Source organism: Aquarana catesbeiana, linkage group LG06 (assembly GCF_042186555.1).
Source record: "Aquarana catesbeiana isolate 2022-GZ linkage group LG06, ASM4218655v1, whole genome shotgun sequence".
Taxonomy (NCBI): Eukaryota; Metazoa; Chordata; class Amphibia; order Anura; family Ranidae; genus Aquarana; species Aquarana catesbeiana.
The window spans coordinates 294,881,866-294,905,412 of record NC_133329.1 but is presented as its reverse complement, the minus strand read 5'-3'; the positions used below and the strand labels follow the sequence as shown (position 1 = coordinate 294,905,412).

The 23,547-nt window shown below is 42.8% G+C and overlaps 1 protein-coding gene across 1 annotated transcript in view; it reads left to right on the top strand.

Moving 5' to 3' along the window:
* Positions 1-23,547, top strand: part of TSPEAR (thrombospondin type laminin G domain and EAR repeats) — a 247,921-nt gene that overhangs the window by 77,789 nt on the left and 146,585 nt on the right. Inside the window, exons 4-6 of the mRNA XM_073633468.1 lie at positions 19,124-19,214; positions 22,556-22,718; positions 23,166-23,297. Coding sequence (XP_073489569.1) covers positions 19,124-19,214; positions 22,556-22,718; positions 23,166-23,297 — 386 coding nt within the window. The remainder of the gene's footprint in view (positions 1-19,123; positions 19,215-22,555; positions 22,719-23,165; positions 23,298-23,547) is intronic.

The following is a 23,547-nucleotide window of genomic DNA, read 5'->3' as shown; positions in this document are numbered from 1 at the left end:
ACGTGAGGGGTTGCAGCAGGGGGTGGACATTTGGGAGTCAAGAAATGCACAGACACCCAGATTTACATGATTCAATTTTGTCATCTCTGAGCCAGCATCTCAGTCTAGGAATTAGATTCTGACTCTGGATAGTGCCTGAACAAATATGGCTCCACCCTTTTGGCAAGAAAAGCAAACAAAAGCATTGTTAGGTTAGGGAGAATACTATGATCTCTGTGAGAAGTAAAAAAAATACCTGTAAGTGTTATACTTACATAGGACTTAGCAGCCATACACTATTATGATGCTGAGTGCACTACCGGTTCCCGACCGGCTCACGCAGATATACTGCGGCAGAATGCCTCTCCTGGGCGAAATCCCGTATATATATATATATATATATATATATACACGGCTTTGCCCAGAACAGCCACCTGAGGGCGACCTAGCTGCACAGTGGGGGACGCGATGCGCGTGGCTGGCAGGCGCGATCACCACCAGCCACGAGCAATCACGTGCACGAAAGCAAGCCTATGCTGTCAGAGGAGAGAAGACAGATTGTGTGTTCCTACAAAGTAGCGACAGCGATCTGTCATCTCTCCTAGTTAGTCCCATCCCCACACAGTTAGAACACAGTGAGGGAACACATAGTTAACCCCTTGATCACCCCCTAGTGATAACCTCTTCCCTGCCAGTGACATTTATACAGTAATCAGTGCATATTTATATCATGTATAGAATTTTTTCTTTTTTTTGTAAGTGCTTGCCGACCGGCTCACACCGATATACGTCGGCTGAAAGGCACATACAGGCATATTAAAGTACCTGTACGTTGCCCTTTAAGAAGCGGTTTTCGGGCGCGGCGCGAGCTCTGTGAGTGTGATCGCCGGTCCCGCGGACTCGATGTCCGCCGGACATACCAGCGATCGTCTCACAGAGAGGAAGAACGGGGAAATGCTGATGTAAACAAGCATTTCCCCATTCTGCCTAGTGACACTGACACTGATCACCGCTCCCTGTAATAAGGGAGCGGTGATCAGTGTCGTGTCATACACAGCCCCTCCCCCCCACAGATAGAATCACTCCCTAGGACACACTTAACCCCTTGACTGCTCCCTAGTTGTTAACCCCTTCACTGCCAGCCACATTTACACAGTAATCAATGCATTTTTAATCGCACTGATCGCTGTATAAATGTGAATGGTCCCAAAATAGCGCCAAAAGTGTCCAATCTGTCCGCCATAATGTCGAAGTCACGATAAAAATCGCTGATCGCCGCCATTACTAGTAAAAAAAAATTATTAATAAAAATGCCATAAAACTATCCCCTATTTTGTAGACGCTATATCTTTTGCGCAAACCAATCAATAGATGCTTATTGCGTTTTTTTTTTTCTTTACTAAAAATACGTAGAAGAATACGTATTGGCCTAAACTGAGGAAAAAAAATGTTTTTTAATATATTTTTTGGGGATATTTATTATGGCAAAAAGTAAAAAATAATGCGTTTATTTCAAAATTGTTGCTATTTTTTTGTTTATAGCGCAAAAAATAAAAACCACAGAGGTGATCAAATACCATCAAATGAAAGCTCTATTTGTGGGGAAAAAAGGATGTCAATTTTGTTTGGGAGCCACGTCGTACGACCGCGCAATTGTCAGTTAAAGCGACGCAGTGCCGAATCGCAAAAAGTGCTCTGGTCTTTGGCCAGCCAAATGGTCCGGGGCTTAAGTGGTTAAATAGGGGGGATATTTATTATAGCAAAAAGTTAAAAATATTTTTTTTTTCAAAATTGTCACACTTTTTTGTTTATAGCGCCAAAATTAGAAACGCAGAGGTGATCAAATACCACCAAAAGAAAGCTCTATATGTGTGTGTGGGGGGGATATGTAAATTTTGTTTGGGTACAGCATTGCATGACCACGCAATTGCCAGTTAAAGCGACGCAGTGCCAAATTGTAAAAAGTGCTCTGGTCAGGAAGGGGGGAAAATCTTCCGGGGCTGAAGTGTTTAAATTGCTGGTTAAAGGAAGATGTATTCATTTATTACAGGCATATACAGCACTGACAATTTACTCAGAACTTCACATATTATACATTCACATCAGACCCTACCCTCAAGGAGCTTACAATCTAAGGTTCCTATCACACATGCATTATGCACATACTAGGGCAACTTTAGAGAGGAGCCAATTAGCCTAACAACATGTCTTTGGAGTATGGAAGGAAAGCAGAGTACCTGGAGGAAAGCCCACTCAAATACAGGGAAAACATGCAAATTCCATGCAGATAGCATCCTAGCCTGGATCTGAACCTGCGAGGCAGAAGTGCTAGTCACTAAGCCACTGAGTCAACCTCCACCAACCAATGTTACCCCCTTTTTATATAGATATATTTATAACATAGAAGGATGTCTAAATAATAAGAGCTAAATTGGTTGGCGGAGTGTGCCACTGTCTGTCAGAAACTTTCTGCTAATCCTATGAACATCTGATTTGAAAATATGAAAATATTAATTATTATAGAATTAAAATGAGACAAAGATGCTGCACAAATATAGTGGTAATTGAAATTTGTAAATGTAAAATCTTTGCCATATACTATTTGCTAAAAGTATTAAAAATCCAATTAACCGTCCCTCAGAAGAGAAATATTTCGGGGACTGGATGCCTTGTTAGGTGTATTAGTGAATATGTGAATATTTATTCACACCAAATAGTGAAATGTATTTAGGGATAGAGACAGCAAAGATGAAAGTAATGTAACTGGGTGATCTAAGCACCATGACACCGTAATCTGTAGGTAACCGACTGTGTTCAATTTATCTTAATATAAAATGTACTTCTTGTTTGGCAACACTCTTTTTGCAGTTTACAGGAATTACCATAGGTGCTAAATGTTCACCCAAATTTGCAAATGTACTGTTTGTCTATGTGCAAGGACCTATTTGTCTATTAAAAGTGTGTCAGAAGTTGAAGACTAATTAGATGGCATCGTGTAAAAATAATTTTTTGTTTATTGGGTATAGTTGACATTTTTTTGAATTTTATTAGTTCTAATAAAATAAGTATTCAGTTTGCTGCTCATATCAGTGCTGCCATTTTTTGGGAAGGATAAAACATAAGACTGCTCAGTTTTGGAAGTCCAGAGATAGAAATAGTTATAGAGAAATGAAGTGCCATCATTATAAACATTATATGTTCAACATTGAGGACAGTTCACTCAGGAATGGACAGCTGGCAGAGCGCTTTACCTCTCCGTTCCTGACAGTGATAGGTGGCAGTGTGGTGATTCAGCACATCATGCACAGCTCACTTTTTTCTTTTTTGTACAAATTTTATTTGAATTGTAAAAAAGTACACTCCACTCTTATGTGCTGTGATAAAATGCAGTATGTCTGCATTTTATCGCAGCAGGCTGCAGCACAGCTTTTTACTGCGTTGCAGTTTGAATGGGACTCATAGAAAACAAGTTTTCTGCATGACCTTGTAGTGGCAGGCATTTTAGAATGCAGTGAAACTCTTGTCACCGCACTATAGGGTTGATTTACTAAAACTAGAGCATAAAAAATCTGATGCAGCTGTGCATGGTAGCCAATCAGCTTCTAAATTCAGCTTGTTCAATTAAGCTTAGACAAAAAAACTGGGCACTGACTGATTTCTATGCAGAGCTGCACCAGAATTCCCACTCTCCAATTTTAGTAAATCAACCTCTATGTGTGAGGTATTAACACTATATGCGGTTATACATCTTTTACTGCATTGTTTTCTGTGTGTCCCATTCACACTGCAAACTAGAGAAATAACTCCAGCCACGGTCTCTTTAGTTGTAGTCTTCAGGTGAATGAGGTGGGTGTATCCTGCCAACTATGCCAAGTATGTGTGTGGGGCCTACTTGCCCTGCACGTGGGGGTAACTTTTGGGTGGAGCGCACTCATCAATGCCTGGGATCAGGTGGTCATGTGATCATTTTAATATTAAGGCAATTCCCCAACTTAGAGATGAGCTTCCACTGTGTACAGCAATTCCTCTGAAAAGTGTCTTGTCCCATATCACTACACACTATAACTTAGTAGATGTTGCACTAGGAGGGACGTACTGAACCTGCATCCTCTCCACCAGTCCAGCGCACCTACATCACCCCACTCCCAGTAACCAAATAGGGCCCAGCCGACCACACAGCACAGACCCCATGTGCGCTCTCACTCAACTCCCTCATCTCGCATACCTCGTGACTAGGCCATGGATCTCCGCAACGTGGGTTCGGATCCAGCCTCCACTGACTGACACCGACCACCAGGGAGGGAGCCAGAACCTCGACCCTCCGCTACCGGAGGACCTGCCACCCCACCAGTCACCATGCCCAACGACAGGCTGCTTGGGGTCTTGAACTTGTGCTTGGTCACCCCTAGCAGCAATGTTCCTTTTCCTTGCCTTGCCGAGTTAACCCTTTTATAACGGTGTTATTTCATACTCCTTAGTGCATTTACAGACCTTGGTTCTTTAGATACACCAGAACCAACAGGCACTCCTTTGAATAACCCTAGATCAGGCTTATAACGGCTAGTGCAACCCTACTAAACAGGTTGTAACATACAGTTCAACATAAACAACATCTAACAACCTATGTGAGGCGAGAGTTCATTGTGGCATTGTCCATAGCATAGATGTCTTCGAAAGTCCGGTGTCTTCAGCAGCAGTCCTGATTCCACGTACAGAGCAGAGCCAACTAGTTCAGCTAGGAACATCTGCCCCTGGACCTTAGCCTTCTCACTTTTTTATAGCAAAGGTGGGCAGGCTAGGACCAAACAGCCTGGGAACTGGACTTACAATAGTTAATCCTTTCCCTCAGCCTGGGCCAAACATTAACTTACTAGAGCCAAAAACAATTCAACCTGCCTACATGCTGAATCGGGCACCACACTGCCCCCTATGGCAGTTGGGAACAGACAGCTGGCGGAGAAATATAGTGGAAAATTTCTTAGGTAAAGCTACAACTTCTCAGTGATTATTTGGATTAAATGTGAAGTTTAAATTAAAAGGTACATAGAAGGAAGTAAATCAGAAACTTAATCAGAATAAAGATTGTAATAATATCTTTGCTATTAATAGAAAAATATTTATGTTGTCTTTTATTAAAAAGCACAAATTTAATAGAGCAAAGAATACATACAATTTTAGCTTTATAACAATAGTGAATGGAAATGCAGCTAAACAGACACTATAATAAATTTGGGTCAATTTGGTGTCAATAAAAAAATATTTGTCTATGCACCTAACCAGGTGTGTCCCCAAAAAACACAAAAATAAACAAAAAACTAGGGGTTATAGCACAAATAGCATCATTTATTTCTCCTATTAAATCATAACCCAGCAACTTCAGATATCCTTGCCCTTTCAATCACTGACCTACAGTATATATGAAGTTATATACAGTATGTGCTCAGGTTCTAAATGGTTTCCATTTATACAATATTTACAATATTTATTGCTGCTTGTCCCCTGTTAGCGAGATTCACTCTCGCTATTTATCATGTTTACTATTATCAGTGAAAGTTCAAGAAAAGCACACATTTTGGGTTGGCCCCAGAACAGTAATAGAGGGGAAAACTTCCAATGTGGACACTAGTTCCTCTCATGTCCTGTTTTGAAAATGGGACAGGTAGTGAAGTGTAATCTCCAAAATAGGACACAAATGGCAGAAAATTTGACAGGGGTTATAATCTTCTCTTGCTCTATTCAGAATTTAAAAAAAGTTTTACCTTTAGTTCTACTTACTTAAGCTCTTACCGTACAGCACAGAGAGCATAATTTATTGCTCCTATTAACGAATAATCAGCAACTTCAGGCATCCCTGCCCCTTTAATCCTTGACCTGCACTATGCAGTAGAAATGGATATACTGTATGTCTGTGCTCAGGTCCTAAATGGCTTCCATATAAACATTGCATCAGATACTAAAGAGGTCTAACCCCATGTTAACCCTTATGTATTCGTAGCATGAGTCGAAGCTCTGCAATCCAATCACATGCAAGCAAAAATGCTGTTTTTTTTTGTTTTTTCCTTGCATGTGATTGGGTATTCTGTGCCAAATGAAGCTTTACCTCATTTACCAAGCTCTGGAGCAACTGCTCTTGTGGAGTACAACTGCACTTTGCAAAGTGCACAGTCTATTTGCCTTTAGTAAATCAAACCCTATATGTCAATACTCTAAAGAGAAAGCTATTAGCAAATATAAATTTGGCAATTTACAATTTTACTTTAAAGCTTTACATTTTTTAAATTAAAATAACATGTTATACTTACCTGCTCTGTGCAATGGTTTTGGAGTCCCCCACTGGCACTTTTGGCTCTTCCTATCCTCAGTGTGCCACCACAGGAAGCCGCTTCTTATAGTAGCAGACGTGATGGCTCGATTCCATGCCAGGCTGTATGCGTCTATTGATACACACAGCACAGCTCAGCCCTGCCATTCTCTGCCCACAGGATTTGATTGAGAGCAGCAGGAGCCAATGGCTTCCACTGCTACCTCTGTGAGCAGAGAGAGCAGCTAGATGCCTTGGATTGAGATAGGACTCAGGTAAGTATAAGGGAGGGGGGTGAGGGGGCAGTACAAACACTGGGACATTTCTTACCTTAATGCAGGGAATGCATTAAAGTAAAAAATGTCCAGGCTTTAGGGCCACTTTAGCGCCCCTTCCCAGCAGTATATACTCAACCTTTCTTCATTTGCGCACGGCTCCCTTCGACTGAGAAAAAAAAAACAAAAAAAAAAATTTCTGGGTATGGAGGAGAATGTGACTCACTCCTTTTCCGTACATGTGACAGTGCTGGTGGTTGGAGATTGGCCAAATGCTCTCACATGGGGGCAGAGAGTCCCCAGCTTTGTGTTAGCTCCAACTGGAGCTTTGACAGGACTTCTTTTTCTCTCTTACAATGGCTGAACAGAGAGGTGGGAATGTGAAGGAAAAGCAAGTACGTGCTACTGGGAGAGGGGGAAGAGCTTTAAAGGAAACATTTTGCTCTGCCCTGCATGGGAAAAGAACAGGTGTGCTTTGATACATGAAAAAATGCTAGAGCACTATGGGTTAGCCAAAGAAATAGCACAGCAGGCACTGCTTGCTTTGAAGCACTATTTGTCTGATTCAAACTTCAGACTGAGCAGTCTTTCGATTAATGAATCTCTGCAGATAGTTCATTCACTTACATGTATGAATTTTATCTTGAGGTGTAGAGTTCTGTTAGCAATAGCCTTATTGCTTTTAAAAAAACAAAAACAACTGAGAGACTGTCAAGTATAAAATGCCGAAAGCTCTACCTGCTAGTTCAAAAACAAAATATACATTTTTAACATGCTATATTTAATGCCTGACTTAAAAAATGTTCCTTGAAGTGTATTTTTTAGTTCTGACATAAAAAATACCACTATACAATGCCTTTATGAAAATACATAGAATTTTGAAGCTGCAAAGTGAAATGTGACCTTGTATTGGCCCCAATAAATCTTCATATATTATGAGCAGTGTTCTGAAGTGTGACCAATCTAAAGGATGGCTTAATTAAAAATCTGGTTGTATAAAAAGAACCTTTCCTGGTTTTATGATATGAGCTTACAGGACGAGTTAAAATTGTTTAGTAAGGGTTAACCACACGTAATCTATTTGCTTGCAATTAAGATTTTAAAGATAGAAATCAGTTGCATTTTGGATTTAGGAGGAAACTATTTTTAAAAAGGAGTGTAGCTTCTAATAATTGTTAAGGTGGCAATTAGGGTTTGAATGAGATGTTAGATTACCTCTATTGATCATCAAATCATACTTTTTTGGCCATAAAGTGTGTAATTTTGTGCATACCCTTTTAAAACAACAAATGATTGCCACGCTAATGTCTAATGAATAAAATTGGATAATAAATCCAGAAAAGTGTCCTCCTAAATCCTGAAATGAAGGATAACAGAGACACCCAAAGTGCACCTTGCATCATGAAGTATAAAAGATGTGCCCTTACTAGATAGACTCCACGTTATAGGAGCCTAACAAAGCATGGATTCACACACCCCATTAAGGATCCATCCATGGAAAGCAGATGAAGATGGCATTGAAATCAGCCTTGCTGGTTTTTCCTTTTCCTTGTTCTCTCATGAAAGTGTATAAAGGAAGAGAGAGATTGCCACTTAGTGTAAAACCGTGGTATTTATTGAATGGGTCCACAAGTCCAACAAAAGTAAAAATATCCTGGGTTAAAACTTACCACACCAGTTTGTGATCTGCAAAATCTTTTAACCCAGGATAGTTTTACTTTTGTTGGACTTCATACAAGCTTCATAAGTATGGGTCCTTTCATATCTGATCAGAGGTCACCTCATAAATGACCAGTGCACATCAGGAGGTGGCATGCTAATTTGCTAAATGCCAGTCTGGAGTATCGTTTTCTTAGCAAAATTCACATAAAGAGGAAATTAAAAAAATAAATAAATCTTATTTGCATGCACACAGTAAGAGGTTTTCAATCTCTTTCTTATGATCTGTTGCCTTGCACTGCTCATGTAAGTGTCACTGAAGGATTGAGATTTCCATACACAATTCTAGTCTGATTAATTATTTTAAGTCTCTAACTGTTTGAGACTTTCTGAGACTTATTCAATTGACTGTGATGCACTCAGTATTTTTGCACAGATGTACACAGATAGTAATTTGAAAGGGGGTAGGTCACCATTCAAAAAGATCCTAGATTCCTTAATTTGTTATTCATGCCCTTGTATGTCCTGCATATTGGGCTCTGATCCTTCATCTAACTTACGCTCAGGTTGTGTTCACTTTTTTGTGCTTTTCTTTTGCTTTTCTTTTCTATGCATTCCTTTGGCCATGTGTCTCTTGTTTCTCTGGCTGTTTCCACTTTGGTTTGCTTTGTATCTCCAGCCTACTCTTTCCAGTGTCTCTTTCTTACTCCACCAACTCATACCTACAGCATGTGTTTGTACTTCACAGTGCTTATTCTTCATGTGGTGTCTTCCTAGCCTAATTGCTGTTGCATTTTTTTTACCTTGTTACCTTGCAACTTGTTTCCTCAATATCTTTTTTTTATTGGCGTTTTGTTGTGCTTTACATCCTGCTAAGTCTAAGGCCTCATGCACAGGACGTTTTTTTAACTGTCCTAGAAGCCAGCAGTGTTTTTGCAAAAAGCTCTTGGATGTTAAATTATTTATTCTGGCCAAATTAATTAATTCATGCTCAAGCACTAATGTTTAAGTGCTTTTAGCAGCTTGTAGCAGCTTTTAGTAGTGTCAAGTGTTTTTTCTGCCCAGACAAACTCTTCTGCTCTTGGATGTACTGGCACAGTTTTTTTTTTCTTGCCTCTAAAAGCTCCTGCCACTAAATGCTGCTAAAAGTCTATGTGTGCAAGAACACATAGGCTAACATAAAGGGGCATTTAGAGGCAGGGAAAAAAACATCTGATGCCCCTAGAAGCAGCTGTAAAAACATCCAGTGTATACAAGACTTTATTGTTTTTCTACCCTGACCCAGGGCACTGTCTGCACATTTAAAATGTACAGCCTTTGCTCTTGGCAATTTAGCATGTTTACTCATTCTCATTAGAACAAGACAGGATTCCCTCTGAGTGGGACTTTGACAGACCACCAACTCAATGATAAAAAAATATCTTTAATGATAAGAATAAAAAGACAAGTGTCGTCTACACATTGCAAAAATGTATAAAATACATCACATAGAAGCCAAAACAAAACAAAAATAGATAGATACAGGTACAGATCAACATATGTACTCTCCTAGGGGTAGTGTACCCTGATGCCCGATGCATTTCCAGTATTCTGATACCTTCATCAGGGGTGGGAGAGTCAGTAATTTAACATATGTATTAGTTCTAGTAGAATGATTCCATGTTTGAGAAGCACCAAGAGCAAATAAGTCCCAATAAACCTGTAAGGTGGACGCCAGACCGTAATGACCGAATCCCAATTGCACTATATCTGCAACATCAATAAAGATTAATGGAAAGAGCATAGGACAAGCTGTCATACAGGTCTGAAGTATGGGCTGAGTGACAAGCGGATAATATCCGAGCATTCCTGGATAGGAGTGTCCTGTAACTATCAGATTTCGGGGTGTGTGGCGTGCCCCCTGTGTGTCAGTACCAACACACAGTGGGCACGCCACACACCGAAATCTGATATCTATTTTTGTTTTGTTTTGGCTTCTATGTGATATATTTTATACATTTATGCAATGTGTAGACAACACTTGTCTTTTTATTCTTATCATTAAAGATATTTTTTTATCATTGAGTTGGTGGTCTGTCAAAGTCCCACTCAGGGGGTATCCTCTCTTGTAGGGATGAGCCGAACACCCCCCGGTTCGGTTCGCACCAGAACCCGCGAACGGCCCGAAAGTTCGCACGAACGTTAGAACCCCATTGACGTCTATGGGACTCGAACGTTCGAAATCAAAAGTGCTCATTTTAAAGGCTAATTTGCATGGTATTGTCCTAAAAAGGGTTTGGGGACCCGGGTCCTACCCCAGGGGACATGTATCAATGCAAAAAAAACTTTTAAAAACGGCCGTTTTTTCGGGAGCAGTGATTTTAATGATGCTTAAAGTAAAAAAAAAAAAGTGAAATATTCCTTTAAATATCGTACCTGGGGGGTGTCTATAGTATGCCTGTAAAGTGACGCGTGTTTCCCATGTTTAGAACAGTCCCTGCACCAAATGTCATTTTTAAAGGAAAAAATCTCATTTAAAACTGCTTGCGGGTTTAATGTCATGTCGGGTCATGGCAATATGGATGAAAATCAGTGAGACAAACAGCATGGGTACCCCCCCAGTCCATTACCAGGCCCTTTGGGTCTTGTATGGATATTAAGGGGAACCCCGCACCCAAATTAAAATAAGGAAAGGTGTGGGGCCACCAGGCCCTATATACTCTGAACAGCAGTATACAGGCGGTGCAAACAAGACAGGGACTGTAGGTTTGTTGTTAAGTAGAATCTGTTTGTAATTTTGAACATTTTTAACGTGTTCAGCTCCAGCCAAAAAATCTTTTCTAAGCTTTTTGGAAAACATAGGGAAGGGTTATCACCCCTGTGACATTTGTTTTGCTGTCTTTCCTCCTCTTCAGAAGATTTCACCTCACTTTTTTGTCCCAATGAAAAATGTTTTTTGAAAATTTGGGTTTTTTTGTGGAACAAGGATTGGAAAGCATCAGTGGAAAGGAGAAATTGTTTTCCCATATTAACTCTTACAGGAGAGAATTTCCCTTCCTAGGGGTAGATTTCATCTCACTTCCTGTTGTCTCCTTCCGTTTGCAAGTAGGAGTCGTTTGTAAGTTAGATGTTTGAAAGTAGGGTCCTGCCCTATATACTCAGCAGAAATTTGGGCCTTAGGTGTTGCTGTGGCCACAACACTGTAAGCCCTCACAGGGCCCTGCTGTGAAATATTAGATCAAGAATTGTAATTACACGCCCCTGTTAGACAGGGGCAGAAAAATTGGGCCTTAGGCACTGGTGCTGGTGCCACAACACTGCAACCCCTCACAGACACTCTAGTTGGAACGCAGGAACGAGCCCTGCTGCAAAGTATTGCATCAAAAATTGTAATTACACGCCCCTGTTAGACAGGGGCAGAAAAATTGGGCCTTAGGCACTGGTGCTGGTGCCACAACACTGCAACCCCTCACAGACACTCTAGTTGGAACGCAGGAACGAGCCCTGCTGCAAAGTATTGCATCAAAAATTGTAATTACACGCCCCTGTTAGACAGGGGCAGAAAAATTGGGCCTTAGGCACTGGTGCTGGTGCCACAACAATGCAACCCCTCACAGACACTCTAGTTGGAACGCAGGAACGAGCCCTGCTGCAAAGTATTGCATCAAAAATTGTAATTACACGCCCCTGTTAGACAGGGGCAGAAAAATTGGGCCCTAGGCACTGGTGCTGGTGCCACAACACTGCAACTCCTCACAGACACTCTAGTTGGAATGCAGGAACGAGCCCTGCTGCAAAGTATTACATCAAAAATTGTAATTACACGCCCCTGTTAAACAGGGGCTGAAAAATTGTGCCTTAGGCACTGGTGGTGGCGCCCAGAACCAAAAATGTTCTTACAAGCTATCAGCGTGATGATTGAGGAGGAAGAGGATAATTACTCAGGGATAGTCACTCAGCATCAGCATAGGCAGTCTTTGAAGGGATCTGAGATTTCAAAAAAAATTATTCGGTTACATCAGCATCAGGTGCTTGGTAGCTGGTGGTGATCCAAGACTCATTCATTTTTATGAAGGTCAGCCGATCGACCGAGTCGGTGGACAGACGCACCCTGTGATCGGTTACCACGCCTCCAGCAGCACTGAATGTGCGTTCCGAAAGAACGCTGGATGCAGGACAGGCCAGTAGCTCAATTGCATACTGTGCAAGCTCTGGCCAGTGATCCATCCTCAAGACCCAGTAACCCAGAGGATTTTCGGTGGGAAAGGTGTCCAAGTCTGATCTTGCCCCTAGGTATTCCTGCACCATGTAAAACAGACGCTGGCGATGGTTGCTGGAACCGATCATACCTTGGGGCTGCGGACCAAAAAATTGTCTGAACGCATCGGTCAGACGGCCACCTTCTCCACCGCTCCTTCTTTGACTGACCGAAGCCTCAGCAACACGTTGTCCAGAAACAGGAGTTTGTAATCTCCCAGTCTCTGGGAACGCGTTGCACAGACCTTTCTGCAAGGCCTCCCGAAGATGTTTCATCCTCTGCTCCCTCTGCGATGGCAAGATAAGGTCCGCAACCTTACCCTTGTAACGTGGATCAAGGAGGGTTGCCAGCCAGTATTGGTCCTTCTCCTTGATACCACGAATACGAGGATCCTTACGCAGGCTTTGCAGGATCAGGGAGGCCATGCAGCGTAGGTTTGCTGAGGCATTCGGTCCGGAGTCCTCTGGGTCACTAAGAACGACATGGTCCGCAGCCACCTCCTCCCAGCCACGTACAAGTCCATGTGTTTCTTGGGACTGATCCCTTAAAGACTGCTGCTGATGCTGAGTGCCAGGCTCCACCTCCATACTGACACAATCTTCCTCCTCCTCCTCTTCCTCCTCGTCCTCTTCCTGTGTGATCGGCGGGCACGCAGGAACACTGTCTGGATAAAGGGGGCCTTGAGAGCTAAGGAAGTCCTCCTCTTCCTGCCTCTGTTCTGCCTCAAGTGCCCTGTCCATTATTCCACGCAGCGTGTGCTCCAACAGGTGGACAAGGGGGACAGTGTCACTGATGCATGCACTGTCACTGCTCACCATCCTCGTGGCCTCCTCGAATGGTGACAGGACAGTGCATGCATCCCTGATCATGGCCCACTGGCGTGGGGAAAAAAAACCAAGCTCCCCTGACCCTGTCCTGGTGCCATAGTCGCACAGGTACTCATTGATGGCCCTCTGCTGCGTGTGCAGCCGCTGCAGCATGGCCAACGTTGAGTTCCACCTGGTGGGCATGTCACAGATTAGGCGGTTCTTGGCCAGGTTAAACTCCTTTTGGAGGTCCGTCAGCCGAGCACTGGCATTATATGACCGGCGGAAATGCACACAGACTTTCCTGGCCTGCCTCAGGACATCCTGTAAGCCCGGGTACCTGCCCAAGAACCGCTGCACCACCAAGTTAAGGACGTGAGCCAAACAGGGCACATGGGTCATTTGTCCCTGTCGGAGGGCAGAGAGGAGGTTGGTGCCATTGTCGCAAACCACCATTCCTGCCTTAAGTTGGCGTGGCGTCAACCACCTCTGAACCTGCCCCTGCAGAGCTGACAGAACCTCTGCCCCAGTGTGGCTCCTGTCCCCCAAGCACACCAGCTCAAGCACCGCATGGCATCTTTTGGCCTGCGTACTTGCGTAGCCCCTTGAACGCCTACGGAGCACCGCTGGTTCCGAGGAAGAGGCCATGGAGGAAGAAGAAGAGGAGGGGGTGGAGGAGAGAGGTGTGTCACAATCAGCATTTTGGAGGCGTGGTGGCGGAACAACCTCCAACACTACTGCACCTTGTCCTGCATCCTTCCCAGCTGCCAGCAGAGTCACCCAATGCGCCGTGAAACTTAGGTAACGTCCCTGTCCATGCCTGCTGGACCATGAGTCAGCGGTAATATGCACCTTACCGCTGACCGCCCTGTCCAGCGAGGCATGGACATTGCCTTCCACATGCCGGTAGAGAGCCGGAATCGCCTTCCGTGAGAAAAAGTGGCGTTTGGGTACCTGCCACTGAGGAACCGCACATTCCACAAACTCACGGAAGGGGGCAGAGTCTACCAACTGAAAAGGCAGCAGTTGAAGTGCTAGCAATTTTGCCAAGCTAGCATTCAACCGCTGGGCATGTGGATGGCTGGGAGCAAACTTCTTTCGGCGGTGCAGCAGCTGGGGCAGGGAAATTTGCCTGGTACAATCTGACGTCGGTGTACCAAAAGCAGATTGCCCACAAGTACTTGGCTGTGACACACCTAATTCTACACCTTCATTCCTCTCACTGCAGGTCTCAGAGAGGACTGAAGGTCTAGTGGGGTTGGAAATCTCAGCTGATGAGGAGCAAGGAGAGATCCTCTTTGTTCTTTGGTGTGGGTCTTTCAGATACGCTTGCCAACGAACTGCATGGCAGGTCAACATATGTCTGGTCAAGCATGTGGTACCCAAGCGGGAGATGTTTTGGCCACGCGAGATACGCTTGAGACATATGTTGCAAATAGCAGCGGTGCGATCTGATGCACTCGTCTCAAAAAAGGCCCACACCAAAGAACTTTTTGAATAACGCGCAGAGACTGCAGCGCCCTGCACATGTGGAGCTTTGGGGTGTGATGCAGTCAATGTGCTGCCCTTAGGCTGGCCCCTGGAGGGCATCCTGCCTCGTTGGTGATGTGCTGCCGCCTCCTCCTCCTCCTCTCTCCTATCAGGCACCCACGTTGAGTCAGTGACCTCATCATCCCCTCCCTCCTCATCACTGGAGCAAACCTGGCAGTATGCTGCAGCAGGGGGAGCATGACTGCCAGATTGCTGTCCTTCTTGGGCACCCCCTCTGTCCGCGCTCATGTTACTGCCTTCATCGAGCTCAGTATCGTCATCAGAGCCTTCCAAACGCTGGGCATCCTCCTGGAGCATGTACCCAACACTGTGGTCAAACAGTTCGAGGGAATCCTCATGAGGACATGGTGGAGCTAGGGAAGGAGTCACTGATGACATTGAGCTGAGGGAAGAGGCCGCTGCTTTGCCAGACAAAGCACCCTGGGCATGGGTGAGAGAGGATGAGGAGGATGAGGACGGCTTGGTCATCCACTCGACCAAGTCTTCCGCATGTTGCGGCTCAACACGGCCAGCTGCCGAAAAAAAGGCCAAGCGTGTCCCATGGCCACGTGCTGATGAGGATGCACCGTCTCCACGACCAGCACTAGACACAGAGCCTGCTTGCCCTCTCTTATTGGCTTGTGACTGTCTGCCTCTCCTTCTTGGCCTTCCAGACATACTAATGGCCTGTAGCTGCACTAAGCTGGGATAGAACACCTGTAATTTTCTTCAAGTAGCTTTATATACTGTAACCAGACAAGCCTGCCTGTCAGTAGGAAGATAACAGGAACGGATCTAGCTGAACACTGTGAGCAGGACGCACTGTACTAAATGTAAATAGTCTAGCTGCCTGACCGTGGTACTAATAGGATCAAATAGAACACCTGTAATTTTCTTCAGGTAGCTTTATATACTGTAACCAGACAAGCCTGCCTGTCAGTAGGAAGATAACAGGAACGGATCTAGCTGTACACTGTGAGCAGGACGCACTGTACTAAATGTAAATAGTCTAGCTGCCTGACCGTGGTACTAATAGGATCAAATAGAACACCTGTAATTTTCTTCAGGTAGCTTTATATACTGTAACCAGACAAGCCTGCCTGTCAGTAGGAAGATAACAGGAACGGATCTAGCTGAACACTGTGAGCAGGACGCACTGTACTAAATGTAAATAGTCTAGCTGCCTGACCGTGGTACTAATAGGATCAAATAGAACACCTGTAATTTTCTTCAGGTAGCTTTATATACTGTAACCAGACAAGCCTGCCTGTCAGTAGGAAGATAACAGGAACGGATCTAGCTGTACACTGTGAGCAGGACGCACTGTACTAAATGTAAATAGTCTAGCTGCCTGACCGTGGTACTAATAGGATCAAATAGAACACCTGTAATTTTCTTCAGGTAGCTTTATATACTGTAACCAGACAAGCCTGCCTGTCAGTAGGAAGATAACAGGAACGGATCTAGCTGAACACTGTGAGCAGGACGCACTGTACTAAATGTAAATAGTCTAGCTGCCTGACCGTGGTACTAATAGGATCAAATAGAACACCTGTAATTTTCTTCAGGTAGCTTTATATACTGTAACCAGACAAGCCTGCCTGTCAGTAGGAATTTAACAGGAACGGATCTAGCTGAACACTGTGAGCAGGACGCACTGCACTAAATGTAAATAGTCTAGAAGATAACAGGAACGGATCTAGCTGAACACTGTGAGCAGGACGCACTGCACTAAATGTAAATAGTCTAGAAGATAACAGGAACGGATCTAGCTGAACACTGTGAGCAGGACGCACTGCACTAAATGTAAATAGTCTAGAAGATAACAGGAACGGATCTAGCTGAACACTGTGAGCAGGACGCACTGCACTAAATGTAAATAGTCTAGAAGATAACAGGAACGGATCTAGCTGAACACTGTGAGCAGGACGCACTGCACTAAATGTAAATAGCAGGAACGGATCTAGCTGAACACTGTGAGCAGGACGCACTGCACTAAATGTAAATAGTCTAGAAGATAACAGGAACGGATCTAGCTGAACACTGTGAGCAGGACGCACTGCACTAAATGTAAATAGTCTAGAAGATAACAGGAACGGATCTAGCTGAACACTGTGAGCAGGACGCACTGCACTAAATGTAAATAGCAGGAACGGATCTAGCTGAACACTGTGAGCAGGACGCACTGCACTAAATGTAAATAGTCTAGAAGATAACAGGAACGGATCTAGCTGAACACTGTGAGCAGGACGCACTGCACTAAATGTAAATAGCAGGAACGGCTCTAGCTGAACACTGTGAGCAGGACGCACTGCACTAAATGTAAATAGCAGGAACGGATCTAGCTGAACACTGTGAGCAGGACGCACTGCACTAAATGTAAATAGCAGGAACGGATCTAGCTGAACACTGTGAGCAGGACGCACTGCACTAAATGTAAATAGCAGGAACGGATCTAGCTGAACACTGTGAGCAGGACGCACTGCACTAAATGTAAATAGCAGGAACGGATCTAGCTGAACACTGTGAGCAGGACGCACTGCACTAAATGTAAATAGCAGGAACGGATCTAGCTGAACACTGTGAGCAGGACGCACTGCACTAAATGTAAATAGCAGGAACGGATCTAGCTGAACACTGTGAGCAGGACGCACTGCACTAAATGTAAATTGCAGGAACGGATCTAGCTGAACACTGTGAGCAGGACGCACTGCACTAAATGTAAATAGTCTAGAAGATAACAGGAACGGATCTAGCTGAACACTGTGAGCAGGACGCACTGCACTAAATGTAAATAGCAGGAACGGATCTAGCTGAACACTGTGAGCAGGACGCACTGCATTAAATGTAAATAGTCTAGATAGAAGATAACAGGAACGGATCTAGCTAAACTGAATACAGTGTATATATATATATATGCAACACCTGGGATGCATATATATACACAATACACTGTAAGTGCAGCTAACTGACTGACTGTTCTGCCTAATCTATCTAACTCAAATCAAATGACACTGTCTCTCTCTCTCTCTATCTCTCAGCACACCGGAACACACACTACACAGGGCCGCCGTGCAGGCGGCCTTATATAGTGTGGGGTGTGTACTAAATCCCCTGAGCCATAATTGGCCAAAGCCACCCTGGCTTTGGCCAATTACAGCTCTCTCTACTGACGGCGCTGTGATTGGCCAAGCATGCGGGTCATAGTGCATGCTTGGCCAATCATCAGCCAGCAATGCACTGCGATGCCACAGTGAATTATGGGCCGTGACGCGCCACACGAATTTAGCGCGAACGGCCCATAACGTTCGCAATTCGGCGAACGATCGAACAGCCGATGTTCGAGTCGAACATGGGTTCGACTCGAACACGAAGCTCATCCCTACTCTCTTGTTCTATTACACTAGGGATGGGACCACCACACTCTACATTTGGCATGGTGGAAGTCTCTTTTCTCTTTACCCATTCTCATTAGTCACTCTCCATGCCTCCTACCTTTGTACTTTAGTTCCTATATGCATTCTATAACCTTTAGTTATGACCTTGTCTTTCTCTGACATCAGTAAAGCTAACCTAAGGGTCACAGCCTGGGGATTCTTGGAAGTGCCACCACTGACATTAGAAGATCTGCTGAAGATCAGACTCTGAGGTTCTGTCCCTAACAGTGAGATTTTTCACATCAGATGGCAATATAACATTTATAACATTTTTGGTTTCATTGTTTCTAGTTACCAACCAAATTTGTGGTTTGCAGTCTAACTTGTCCCTTTTCTTTACATCAAACATTTACAAACGATATGTAAATCAAAAGAATTAGGCAATTAAAGTTAAATGCAAATTCTAACTTTTCCTGTAAATGTTGAGCTTGGACCTGACTTATACTTTGCTCAGGTTTATGAATGTTTATTTTTTTCTTTTAAAAGGACCATGCATATTGTTGTTGCAGTAAAAACACAGTACTTATGTAAATTGGAAGGGTGCTTTTTGCACAAACAATTAAAATTAGCCTGAAATAAAGTCCCCCCTGTTATGTGTTCAAAAACACATCAATAGGTATCCCAATTAGAATTCAAGCTATCTCCAGAATATTGTTGAGCGTACGATACAAAGTATGCTATTCACAGGCAACCTTTGTTTTATTATGGATTATTTATTTCTATTAAATGGCAACACGTCTCTTTTCAGCATGTAATCCTATCTTGTATATTATGTTGTTATATATTATGACATTTATTTTTAGTAATGTAAAGTTCAGTGTAAAGAAACTTTAATAATAAATGTAAATGTATAAAATGACGGGATACAATTAAAGTCCAGTATTTTTGCTTCTGTTCAGTGTTTTAGACAAACCATTTCCAGCATCCTTAAGCACCACCAAATCATGGATTTATGTTGGAAACAGAAGACGACGAAAAGGATTTTTCTCTGTAAGTATTGATCTAAATTTGACAAGTTAGGTTAATTAATGGTCATTGATGGAACTATGGGCCCCAAAAGTAAAGTGTAATTCTGTGATGCCCACTAAACTCATCAGCAAAAAAAAAAAAAAATTAAAAAATGCAACTGGATGTTTTAGATGACCCTCCAGGGTGTTTTGGTCACTTAAAGTGCAGTTCCACCCACTTTTACAACTCTTCAGCATCCCTCACTAAACTGTGCACTGTAAACAAATTGGATATTTTTTAAAAAAAATTCTCAGCACCTACTGTATATCTGCTGTATTCATTTTTCACTTCCTCCTCCCTGGCCGTGGCCCATCGCATCATTTCCTGTTTGCAATGCCTTCTGGGAAGGGGTGGCAACTTCCTCTGACACTGCCGTTGCTATGGAAACCTGACCTGAAACCTATTACACTGCTTGTGCTGCACTGAGCATGTGCGAGCTCTGCAAGGATGAGATCCAGGAAGAAATACAGTCTGGCTTCAGATGCCCACACTTAAGATGGCCACGGCCTGCTGTAAGTTTATAAAATAACAAACTACTCCTATAAACTAACAAAACAGACCTTAGTTTACAGACTAACTTTACTAGAATACATTAAGCTTGTGTATTATAGGGGTATTTTTATTTAAAAAGTATAATTTCGGCCGGAACACCACTTTAAAGGGGTTGTAAAGTCAGATGGTTTTTATCTTAATGTATTCTATGCAAGATAAAAAGCCTGTGTGCAGCAGCCCCTCCTCAGCCTCCCCAACACTTGCCTGAGTTCTCTCTCTGTCCAGCAATGTCCACGAGTGTCGTCCAGATTCTCCTTCCTGATTGGCTGAGACACAGCAGCGGTGCCATTGGCTCCTACTGCTGTCAATTAAAGTCAGCTAGCCAATCAGGGGAGAGAGGGGATGGGGCCAGGTCAGGGCTCCATGTCTGAATGGACACAGGGAGCTGTGACTTGGCTTGGGTGCCTCCATAGCAAGCTCCTTTCTGTGGGGGCACTGAACAGGAGAGAGGGGCCAGGAGCACCAAAGAGGGACCCGAGAAGAGGAGGATCCAGGCTGCTCTGTGCAAATCCACTGCAACAGAATAGGTAAGCATAGCATGTTTGTTATTTTTTTTTTTTAAATGAGACTTTACAATCAATTTAAAGCTTCAGATTTTATAGTAGAAAATTGCTCGTATTCCTGGTGATTTACTACATTATATGGGCAAAAGTGTGTGGTCACCTGATTATCACCTCTACAGCTCTGTATAAAAACCCTCCTAGTAGTAAGTTAAAGTGTTTCCATTGATGGGTACTGGTAATGCTAAAGTTACCACAACAAAGACATTTTAGACAACTCTGTACTTCCAACCTCATGGCAACAGTATGGTAAAGGACATTTTCTGTCCCAGCATGACTGTGCCCTTGTGCATAAAATCAGGCCCGTGCAATGACTTCAGGACTGTTAAACATCTTTTGAAGCAAATGGAACACTGATTGTGAGCTGAGCCTCTTCGACCAACATCAGTACCTAACCTCTTGAATGCCCTTTTGACTGAATGGGCAATCCCAGAAGAGTATTCCCAGAAGAGTGGAGACTGTTAGAGATTGAAGGGGTCAACTCCATATTCATTTTTCTAGGATGTTCAAGCTTGTGTAATGATCAGGTGGACACAAACTTTTGCCCATACATTTTTATGTCATTGCTACTAGGGATGCAATGATACCTGCTTTTTAACAGTGAGTGCGAGTACCGATACTTGTGCTAAAGTACTCACTGATACCAATTACCAATACTGTGCAGTGCGATTTGAGCCCATACAAAATGAATGGGCTCAAATTGCACTGCAAAGAATCGCATTTGTGATTTGAACAGGAATACAGTACGATTCCTGTCCGAATCATATGCAGTTTCCCACACCGCATCAGTGTGAACCCAGGCTGAAGTCACTATGACAAGCCTGGGTTCACACAGGATAATGGGAAATATCGGCGCACAAGGAGATCAGCCCTTGAAACAGTCTTGTCTATATTCTCATTGCACACATTCCTGTATCACAGGCTCATCTTTAGCGGTTGCCAGCTGGATACTGTATATATCACAGATCAATACACACATTTGCCAGAACACCATGGATCTTCAATTGTAATCCAAAGCTTTTATTGCAGAGATAACACATCGCATGTCAAATCCAAATCTGCATGGTCATAGTGTCCCCGTCCTGCGGGACCTGCCAATGATGCAAAACCATGGGAGTTTGCAGTGCTCACACAGCTAGAGGAGATTTATAGGTATGTATTGGGCTGCAGAAGGAGCTTGCAAACTTTGAGCGCCTAGCCTGTTACCGCCCCTTCGCCCTATACCCACATGTGCACTCCAAGCTGGTTTATAGGGGTCCCAGAACTTCCACCATCGCCTCCAACCCTTTGAGCACCGCAAGATTCGCACAGCATTCCTGTTCAAATCACATGCGATTCTTTACAGTGCAGTTTGAGCCCATTCATTTTGTATGGGCTCAAATTGCACCGCAAAGGTATCAATTTCAGGTATTGGAGCATTTGCACCAGTATAAGTACTCATGCAAATGCTTAGTATCAGCACAGATAGCGGTGATGACATGAACATTTTTGGGCTTGCTGATAAATTAAGCTGTTAAGTTGTCATTTTTTTAAGTAATTTACAATTTTCAAGGAATTTTATTCTACCATTTCAGAAGGCAAATTAAGGCACCTATCTCTTTAGTTTTTCTAGATAACCATTATAAAAGGGTATTCAATGTGCAACATTAACCAGATTTCAGACAAATAATTTTTAAAAATGTAAGATTGAGTGGGGGAAAGTTAGAACTCTTTTTAGGTTTTTTATTGTAATCTAAAAATATGTATTTATTGATGACATCCTGCCTTTTTGAGATTTTAGAAAAAATCATATAAGCAATTGTATTCATATTTGAGTAGTTCAGAAATATAAACATTATTCGTATCGAAATGTTACTTTCTTTCATTTTTACAGACACTACTTTGGAAGGAATTTTTATAGTTTTATCTAGTCTAGTTAAATGCTACCTGCAGACTCAGCTTTTAAGCCCTCTGAAGATGTCATTTTAAAATACCTTCAGATTACCACAAAGGTTCATTGAACATAAAACAGGGTCAAAGATTGAATCAGATCTATAGTTTCAGATCCAAATTAGGTGGAAAGCCAGGAAGTCTGTGCAGTTCTATTGCATTATATGTCTATTTTTAAACTTTGTGAAGGCTCTCTGTGAAGTTTGAATGTATTCCTAGCTAGTGAATATAGCTGCACTTTTAAAGAAAATGATGCTGAAGGGACTGTATTTTTATTTCCAGGGCTTGTTGAGACAGCTTGTCCTTCTGCCAGGATCTGATGCAACATCTACAATATGCCCTAATGCCAAACCAAGGATATCAGAGCTGTCCATCCCTGGAGTGCTGAAAGAGCTGCCACTTAGGACTGATGATAACAATGAACTACAACTAATGTACCCTTATGGTTAGTGCACTTATCACAAGCGTAATATATGCAGGAATTAGGTAGGTAAAAAACAAATGAATAGTAGTTAGGAAAAAGCACATTGGCAGCTATCCCACCTCTCATCATTATTAACTGCAGTTATTAAAAAAGCCTCTGGTGAGGCATTATTAAGGAAAGAACATACATTATAGGGTAGATAGAGATAAATTCATAATTGTACCATGAAACTGGTAGTCAGATTATTGATTATTAATATTAAAACAAATTTGTACCTACTGCATGCAGCAACCCATTATATTCCATCTTTAAAACGAATAAAGGACTAGTCACAACAAGCAGCAGCTCGGATTTTGCTCCAGTGTTTAAAGCCTCTGCTTGAAATCTATCATGTTTACTCTCACAGTTGTAGCATCATCTTTAGCTTTAACGTTCCATTAATGTGCCTTTCTTTTTTATTGTTTCCAGAAGCTGATATGAAAGTAACATTAGGCCCTCAGCCTCCCTGTTCTAGCAGTGAAATGTCCCAGTTCTGGATGGATACATCTCTGAAAGGTCTCTTCCTCTGTAATGGTATCAAATGGATACCAGTGCTTGAAAGTAAGAATTCTGGGCTGGTAAATCTATGATTCCTTTTCCCAAGCTACTTTTCTGGGATCAAAAGTCATTGGAAATTTAAGTGAACCTGTCATGTCCATCAACATTGACATTATTGTGTTGCTAACATTACTTTGTTGCTTTAAATGATTACCTTTGTGCCTGTGAGGGATGCTGAATCCTAAGTCTAGGTTGTATTTAAAGGCATAGTTCACCTTTAAAAAAAAAAAATGCTTTTACAGGGATCCTGTGC